This window comes from Propithecus coquereli, unplaced genomic scaffold, assembly GCF_000956105.1.
Source record: "Propithecus coquereli isolate 6110/MARCELLA unplaced genomic scaffold, Pcoq_1.0 Scaffold400, whole genome shotgun sequence".
NCBI lineage: Eukaryota > Metazoa > Chordata > Mammalia > Primates > Indriidae > Propithecus > Propithecus coquereli.
Genome location: NW_012149731.1, coordinates 1,226,273 through 1,236,001, shown reverse-complemented (window position 1 = coordinate 1,236,001; position 9,729 = coordinate 1,226,273). Strand labels below are relative to the sequence as shown.

Genomic DNA, 9,729 nt, shown 5'->3' with positions numbered 1-9,729 from the left:
GCAGGGCATCCCGAGGCCACTCAGAAGGGCACCCAAGCTAGGATGGTGGCTAACAGGCTTCAGTTCTAAGGCAAAAGCAGGAAAACTCCTTTATGGTTTCCCAAGGCTGGAGACAGTAGGAAGAGGAGAGGTGAGCCCTGGTCCTACCCTAGGCTATTCCATTTCATTTCTAAATCAACATAAAAGTGGTTTATGATCCATTGTTAGCTGAGGAGAAAACAACAGCTAGTGACAGATGAATGCCCACATATTAAGAAGTGACTTTCTCAGCCATAGGCAGGCCCCATACTCAATGAAGGGCTGCAGTTTGTCAAGACAGGAGGAGACGGCTTTCTTTTTCCATACCTGCTTTGCCTAAATGAATTCAGAATGAGAAGCCACTTCTAAAACAAAGCTTTTAGAATTGATAGGTTGTTTAAGCAAACACACTCCTACTTGCAGGAAAACTTTGCCAGGTTCAGCACTGCTGTGTGGAGGTCAAGTTTATGTTCATCCAATTAACGTCATTAACTGTCCACACTTAATCAAAACATGACCCGGCTGATTCTCAACAGACACACAGTTGCTTTGCTCTACAGGAGTAAATTCATCTAATTGAGTATTGCATGTAGCTAATTAAATATGAAAATAGGATTGTGTAGAGTCAAATTTCCAGACTTCTCCATAAACTTGTTGATCCTGATTAGTATTTACGCTAGAAATCTGTGTTTTTCTAGCACTCTGGCTAATAGATTGATGTATAAAGGGTCACAAATTCATATATATAGTTCTCTGGTAAGTCACTGTTATTGGGTCAAGTTTTTATAATACTTTTTAAAACTAACAATTCCAAGTGGCATAAAAGGAACTAATTAATCTTATATGATATTTCCTGCTATAACTGAGAGGCAAAAGGACATGAGCTTTCCCAAATGATCCTTTCTTCAGGCTGCCTAGGAAGCTAATGGGAAGTTGGTGCTTCTCCTGAGCTCATTTCTCTGTGCCCACCTCTCCCATGACATGAGAGACCAGAGGCTCCACAGAAACCCTCCTCCTGGGGTGCCAAGCAGCACATGGGCCTGTTTGAGGATGCAGGGTCTTTTTGTTAGCCTCTGAGAGGCAAGAATGATTTTAAAATCTCAAGTGTTCCTGATAAAGTTGGTTATCTATTTATTGACATTGCTAAAAATTATTTGTACAAGAAGAGAATTCACAGACTTTGGCATCACAGTGCAGATGTGACTCTCAGTCACACTTTTCATTCCTTCATGTGTCAGTTTCTTCATCTTTAAAATGGGCATAACAATATCACCTATCTTTTCATGCCACTGCAGATTTGATGGGAAAAATGCACGGTAGGCACTTAGCATAGTGCCGGCACATAGTAAGTGTACAACAAATAACGTGGTTGTTGCAATGAATACTACTGCAATTTTATAAATAAGTTTTCCTCGTCATCTTGAAAATTTGCATGCAGATTTTAGGGAAATGTGTTAGTTATAATTTCTAGTTTGAAGCTTAAGTCCCAACCAGACTTATTTCCCTTGTTGCCTGATCAAATTAGCAAAGGTCATTATTCTGCAAAGAGTCTCTGGTTGACGTTAGAAGAGGTGGAGGGAATTAATGATACTTCCCAGTGTACCTACCACTCTTTCATCTCCCCCAGGCCTCCATTTAAAGATCCCCCTCAAAGCATCCACACACTGGCCTTCCTCTTCTCCTGACAGGACAGCTGGTGCTTGGCCTGTGATGGCGTCACCAGCACCAAACAAACAGAGCCACAGACCTTCCCATCCCTACAACCCTCCCACCCCCATAACCCAGTCACCACATTTAGGTAGATTCTGCCACAGCCTATGAGTTGTGAGACTCCCTATCCCATCTCCCCCAGAACACAAGATCTCCTGTGCTAATTTAGCCAAGTAGAGGTCTGCACTCCTTGATAACATTAAAGTATCTTCCTTTCTTACTTCCCTGCCCTTTCACCTTAATAGTGCTTTTGAGCATTCCAAATTACTCAGGACAGGCTAAAGTTTTCCGGAGCATGAAGCAACTGCTAACTTAAATTTCAAATTTTTGATAGGCATAGGCCCTGTCTTGATGCCTCTCCCTGCCAACACCACAGTTATCATAAAAGCACAAAGAACTGCTGTACTCAACTGATCTTATAATCCCCAGGGTAGGTAGGAGGCTTCCTCTCCTTAGACGTGCTTGAGTGTCCCCAAATATCTTGGTGCATCCTTTAATGCATGGCACCAATCACTGATATGTCTGCACTCTTTGCAATGGCCTTTAATGACCAGACAACTTCATGTATTGTTGTTGTTGTTTTTCTAATGTGATTAAAGGTACAATAGGTATGTGTGCAACAAGAGGCAAAGCCATTGTTCTGCATCATTAAGCTCACAGCAGCCCCAAAAAGAAACTGTAGGCAGCTTGCCAACAGCCCTAATGAAGAGCATCTCTTTGAATTATCTCTAGATGAGGAAAGGATACAGTCTGAGCCCTGGAATATTTGATCCTCTTTGTGCTGCTGTTACGAGGGCTTACTGAAGCCAGACACACCGGACCTTCTGGAACCGTAATTTATGGAAACCTTAATTTCTCTGCTCTAATAAGGCTTTGCATAGTAAGAGTGAGAATGCAATTATTAATTCCTGCAAGTGTTTTGTGAATTCCTTTATGCTACGGTTCAGGACTCCCAAAGAATAGGAGAAAGGGGGATTTTACTTAGTTGGCACAAGGGTAATGGGTCTGAAAAGTAGTTTGAGTTTCTTGAAGATAAATCTGCATGGCTTTCTGAATTGCTGACAAAGTGTATTCCAGATGGAAGTCATTTATCAGCAATTTACTGCACGATGCTTTGCCCAGAAATATTTCCACATAAATCCACCTAGTAAAAAACAAACAAACAGAACCCAGGTTCCCTCTCTGGGGGGCAGTTGTGTGTGTGTATGGTGGGGGGGGTCACAAACAATACAGATGAATAAAAGACAAGTTAACAGATTTGCCAGAGATGTGGCAGAGTTGCCTTTTGGAGGGTGCCAGTGTAACCGACACATCTACAATGATGAGTGCTAATGGTAGTATTTTTGCATTGATGGTAAAAAGCAGCATTTTTAAAAAGGGAGTTTTTAAGACTACCTTTTGACTTACTATGCATGGCAATTTCACATGCAGCGGTGAAAGTCTGTAACACAACCACCTTGTCCGGGTAATGGTGTCTGTTGTTCTGTTTGTTTCACTTCTGCTCACTGGATTCACTGAGAACTGCCCGGCTCACTGCACGGGATAACTTGGCAAAACGCAGATTACAACACACCACGTGATCACACAGGGGATGGGGCCAGATCACCAGTGGTGGCAGCACTTTTGCCTAAGATCTCCAACACCCCCCTTAGAAAGGCACAGGAATCAGAGTCCTGAGTGTTTGAAGTTGCAAGGTCAGAAGTGTATTTATTTCCAAGACTTATTTATGATGCTTGTTTTTCGTTAAGATACGCGCCGTTTGCATGTACTGGGGACCCCAAGCCTCAAAAGGCTTGTTTTGACCCTCTCTATGCCTCGGTGAGGAAGGCAAACAGACAGACAGACACACCTTTTATTCACCCAGGGTCATTGTATCATTAGGTTTTGTCCATAGGAGAGGCGGCCGACTCACTCACTCCTAGCTGTGCCTCACTGTGTCTCTTTAATGGTAAGCGCCCTCTGGTGGCCCATGCAAAAATGGCATCCAACTGACGGCTAATCAAATTCTTTTTAAAGTCAAGTCTGGCTCTTTCAAAAATATATTAATATGCCATTTATTGCTATAATCAAGAAACATGCACCTTTTGTTTCTCACTTGCTATAAAAACCTTCTTCTAATGTGTTTATCTAAAAATAACCTTAGCAGAATTATGATTTTTTGATTACCTAAGAAAATTTTGAAGGATTAAGATTTAAGGGGAAAATTCTTAACTGTCAAGGTAGGTTACCAATAGCAGTATCAAAACCTCCTACTTGAGGATAGGACTTGAATATTGAAAAAAACCACTATGCAAAGATGTAAGGTAAGTTATCTGGGTTGTATCATAAATATCCCATTTCGTCTCAACTGAAATTTCATGTTGTTAGCAATGTCATAGAAGATACAAGAAGTTATCTGCTGTGGATGACAGCACCCAAGATCCAGTCCCTTGCTTTTGAAGTTCTTAAAATTTAAACAGAGAGAGGTATAGAAATGGCAAGTGTGAAGCAAACATTGGAACCATCTGTCCCATTATAAGAAGTTGCTGAAAGAACCAAGTCAGCAGAGAGCTTGTGCTCCACTGAAAAGAGCGCCTTATAACTATTTGTAAACAGACAAAACCTTGCAAACATTAATCATCAGCCACGTCTTCTCCCACTTGTTCAAAGAGTGTGTGACCACACTTTGACCCTTCCAGTTCGACACTCTAGGGAGAGGTCAGTTGTAAAGGAGCCTTGTGACATAACTGCTGGAAACACATTTTATGACCGTCAACATCTATTTATATTTTCAAATACACGCACCGAAGTGCCGCTGGAAGGGAAGTTTTGTAAGAGATTTAATAGAAAATGTACAGAAAAGTCAGAAAGGCTGCCTCATTCGGAACACAAAACATGCACAAAGCCCCCCAATCCCTTTCCCAGAAGTTACACTCTGCCAGGTGAGTGCCTGTGCACTTCTCCAAATGAAAATGCAACGTGTTACCTGACAAACTTCATAGAGTAATTTGTACTGCTCCTCTTGCTTCTGCAGGCTGCACAAACTGCATCCCATGTTTAGAGAAACGTCAAAGGAAGGCTTCAGTACTCGCCAGCACCCGAGGAAAGCAGCTCCCTTAGAGCGCAGGCATTGAACGTATCCTCGGAGAGCCTCAGGTGAGTCAGGCGGCTGCAACACTTCACATTGGCGCTGCTCTCTAAGGCTGGAAAACAACTCTCTCCCCCTTCCACGCTTCCCTTCCTCCCCTCGCAGCATGCACACACACACACACACACACATACACGCACACCACTCCCTCCTCCGAGTGACTCTGGCAGCTGGATTGTGGTCCAATGCACACGCTATATATACTGCTGCTCATGCATATTAATCAGCTCTCATTGACTATTCATAACAGACAATGATACAGAAGCTATAATTGCCAACTATGACAGTTGAAATTTCTCTAATTAACAAGCAAGTGCTCAGTAGTAGGGAATAATAAAAGACACTAACAATTTTGCAAGCCATTTTCTGGCAGTTACAAATAAACATGACTGCATTTTTAGCGAGGTCTCTTAGGATAATCCCTAATGTGTTTCCGCTAAGTAGAAATTCATTTTTAAATATATCATAAAATTTCTGATGAGATAAAATGTATTTAATGCTGCAGCTAATGACGGCATATAAACAGATTTTATGGAAAGGACATGGTTTGAATAATGTCCACGTAATATTGAGCGCTTTACAAAGTTATAGGAAAAATACTCCACATATGGATAAAATATAAGAATTTAAATTGCAAGATATATTCGTGACTATGCAAAGTAGCCAGAGGTTGTGAGGAGCGAGGCTGCCCTACAGGTGAGTAAGCAGATAATCATTCCCAAAATGTGTTTTCAATTCCAAAAGCAGAAAGTTATTTGTCGAAGGGCTGCCCAGCTCACTGGAAGGAAGAGAAGCAGCCAGCTTCATGCCATCGCCTCGGCTATACAGACGCTGCAGATATTTCAGAGATCATATGCTGGGCTAACTGTCACTGGTTACTCCAAAGCTGCATCCGATGTTCCATATCTGCCTAGACCTCCGTGGCTGTGCCCTGCACGGCGTGTCGAGAAAGCAGGGAGGTGCAAAATGACACCTGGGAGGTGAGCACAGACGGCATTTAAGAATTTTTGTCCTTGCTGCTTTTGCTTCTTGCCTTCCCCTTTAGCCTCTGTCCTGCTGAGTTAACTTGATAGCTTTTAAAAATACTTTGTTTTTTTCCCCACTGTCTGAACAAAATGCAGAGGACCTTTTTCTCAACTATAATGGCTGATATTTAGAATTCTCACAGCTGCTTGCAAGAGCCTCCACCGCCCGCTTCATTTTACAAAGGTTTAACTGTCTCTGAGGAGGACTCCCACGTCCCCTGTTAAGAAGTGTCAAGGGGCCTGAAGAATAATGCTCCCTTTCTCCTGGAGCTGAGACACACCTGAGACGTGAGCAAACCAGTCCTCATAAAATCCCACTTGGGCTGGCGGCCAGCAGAGGCAGCTGGTCCCATTTCTCAGGCAAGAAGGTGAGGCATGGCCGCTTGACTCAGACTCGCTGACAGCCCTGACTTGCTGGAGGCGGAGGTTCCAGACCCTCACCTGGTGTCGCTGCTTAGGCCAGAGCAGAAAGCTGAAGTGTGCCACCAGGGAAAGGGAGCTGCGGATGGAGCTGGGCAGCAGCCGTGAGCGCTGACTTGCTTTGATGCTGTGAAGGGACCTACTGATCCACGAGCAAGTTACCAGCCCCTCTGTCCCCTGATCTCTAAATAATAGGTGTGCTACTAACTACCTCGTAGGGTTTTCTAGCAGTGATTTGAGAAACAAAAACTGCTCAAACCCAAACCAGAGGTCATGCTTGTTCACTCCCCTTGCCTCATCCCACCTCTGGTCCATCAGGAAGTCTGGTCTGTTCTACCCCAAATTAGATCTCATCCCTGCCATGCTATCAGCTCTCGCCTGATGCCAGGTGCCTCCTGCTGGGCTCTCTGCCTCCTCTCCTGCCTACCCGCTGGTCATCTCCTTCTTCAGACTCTTTTCCACTCAGCTGCCAGGCTGCTCTTTACAAAGCAGAGATAGGATCTCTTCACTGCTTGCTGAAAAGCCCTCCAGTGACCTCCCATCATACTTGGATTAAAACCCACATTTTTCACTGGTGCCTACAATGCCCTGGAATATCTGGTCCCTGTCCATCAGTTTCCCTGTACCCATCATCTCTCACCTGCCCTGCTGCTCGCCACGCTGCCACCAAGCCGCGTCCTCCCTCGGGGAAGTCCCTCTGCCAGAACCACTCTTTCCCTTCTCCCTCCTACCAACCCCCCACCCTGTCTCTGCTCATTTGAAGCCTCCTTAGAGAAGCTTTCCTGGGTGTCTCGTGTGAATTTACTTGTCAATCCTCCAGATTAATGTGTCCTCTTATCCTGTTCATTTCCTTTGTGTAACTTTTCAAAATCAGTGATGATCCCATTCACTTATGCTTCTCCGATTACTGACTTCTCCTGTACAAGCGGTTCAGCTTCCCCAGGGCAGAGACTGTGTCTGAATGTCCACCAGCCTAGGCCCTGTACAGGGTGACCCAGGCAGTCTCACAAACCCGTAAATGACAGTACATGATGGTACTTGGCATAAAAACTGGCAAGTACCATCATGGAGAGGAAAATGAGTGTGCCTGGGTGTGCCCAGAAGAAAAGACCTTCAGTCGTGGTTGGCACTCCTCCCCCAAAGTCACAGGCCTTTAAATTATTTTTCACAAGGTTTTGTGGTTTTGCAGTTCATCCTTTTCCTGCATGTCCACAAATAAATGTAGAAATGGGCCAAAAGCTAAGGGATTAGGGAACTTAAGTAACCCCTCTTATTCTTTGCTGGAAAACTTTCCGAGCCCAATAACAAGCTGGGAGAGTTGTATTGCATATTGCACTGTACTTCAGACCAGCGGTTTTAACCTTTTGGTCTTAGGAACCCTTTACACTCTCAAAAATTATTGAGATTACCCCAAAGGGCTGTTGGTTATGTGGGTTATATCTATTGATATTTATCATATTAGAAATAATCAGAAATTTAAAAATCATTTAAAAGTAGCAATAACAAACCTATTGCATATTAATACAAATTTAACATTTTTATGAAATTACCATAGTTTACAAAACAGAATTTTTTGATAAGAAAAGCACTGTTTTGCATTTCCCAAAGCTCCTTAAGGTCTAGTGTAATGGAAGACGGCTGGATTTTCACACATGCTTCTGCGTTCAAACATTTGTGATACCCTGTCATGCAGGCTCTAGAAAATTCTACTGTACTACTGGATACTCATAAAAGAATGAGAATGAAAGAGGAAAATGACATCTTGGTATTTTTATGAAAATGGTTTTGACCTTGTAGATTCCTGGAAACAAGAATCCAGGACCCCCACGGGTGCCTGGGCCGCACTTTGAGAACTGCTACCTTAGAAAGACACTTCGATGAGCCAGGTGGCTACGAGCCTCACACTTGCGAACAGGAAGGAATGGAGAGAATACTAACAGAAATTAAACTCGTGGCTGGCTTTCCACTCTTGTGATTAATATGTGTTATTTGGAATCAAAAATGCAAAACACTCCTGCACCTCTTATGCCTAAAACAAGACTCACCAAAGCGATTTTTTGCACTAAAAGTACCCTTTACTTGGGAAAAGCATCTAGTACACTGAGAATGCAGTTTCATTTTCCAAATGTTGTTTTTGCACAGTGTGTAAGAAATGCACGATTGTGTAAAAGGAGGCTCACCTGTATTACACATTGTGGCATTTATTAACGCTGATCCAAGAGGGCCAAGAAAGTCTGTTAGTCACTGGCAGTTACAATAGAACTGTTTTTGAGAGAACAGCTGTCCCAGTAAAAATGAAAAACTACTGGCTGCACAAAGGCACGCATTGTTTGGCTGAGATGCTTAACGTCTTTTTCAAGTTAGTAATCACATCTTCGGAAAGTGCCTAATAAGCTCACCAGAGCACAAGGCGCTCTTCTCGGGTGTTCTGTACCATCAGATGCCTGCCTCTTCCTGCCTTCGTGGAAATTAAAAATAAAGTGCAAAGAAGGGTCACCAAAGGACACACAGTGGGACAAACAGAAGAGGCATATACGGAAGGGGCTTCAGGTGCCCAGGGAACAGCTTTAGCAGTTATATCCTTCGAACTCCCACAAGTCATCAGGGATGCTGCAGAGAGTCGGCAGATGGAGACATGAACTTACGTTTGCTTAATTGCAGAATGAGCTATCTAATTCAAGCGTATTATTTTCAGCACACTGATAGGGTGGCCTGTTTGTCTGATACCTGAAATATGACCTTGTTTTCTCCAGTGTATGACGAGCACAGTTCTCAGCAAACCACAAACTTCCAGTTGAGCCATATGGACTCCTGGGAAGAGTCATCTCAAAAAGAAGTAGGATTGTGCCCAACTCCGTTGCCTCCAATCAGCCCCTTAAATCTCACCTCCTCCGTCCCAGTGACAGGGACCCTCCTCAGTGCACCACTGCACTTCCTGTGTGCCTCCTCACGATTCACGGCAGGTGGGTACTCTGTGTTTGTATCACCCTCTTCCTCCCGGCAGAGTGCTCTTCCGGTGCAAGAACCAGGCCCCATTCAGCTATGTAAGCCCACCGCCTCCCTCCTCTGAGGGTGCTCATGAAGTATCTGATGAATAAATTCAGCATCAGATATTATCTGAGGGCCTGTTCTGCACCAGGCACTTTTCTGGGCTTTGAGAACACAATAGTGACCAAATGGACACTAGTGTCTAACGTGGACAGTGAAGTCTGCTCTCACAAGAAGGGCAGGGCCAGAAACCTGGAAGAACTGCTTTTTCTGCCTTCGGTAGGACAACTGCTCCTACAAATCCTACATACTAGTTGTGGCCAGAGATTCAAAATCACAATCAGTCGAGGAAATGGTGTAGTAACTTCTAGTTAACCCTCACCTCCAGCAAAGTGACTTTTCAGCAGCTTGTCCGAACCACATTTAGTGAGTGGCCGCTGG

At 43.8% G+C, this 9,729-nt stretch overlaps 1 protein-coding gene across 4 annotated transcripts in view; it reads right to left on the bottom strand.

Annotated features, from left to right (window-relative positions):
• Positions 1–9,729, bottom strand: part of PDZRN3 (PDZ domain containing ring finger 3) — a 266,468-nt gene that overhangs the window by 44,116 nt on the left and 212,623 nt on the right. Inside the window, exon 1 of one of the 4 annotated variants that reach the window (XM_012652866.1) lies at positions 4,694–5,022. The exons of the other annotated variants lie outside the window; for them this stretch is intronic. Within the exon in view, the coding sequence (XP_012508320.1) occupies positions 4,694–4,987 (294 nt within the window). The 5' untranslated portion in view covers positions 4,988–5,022. Of the gene's footprint in view, positions 1–4,693; positions 5,023–9,729 lie in introns of those variants that run through there. 4 annotated transcript variants of the gene reach the window in all.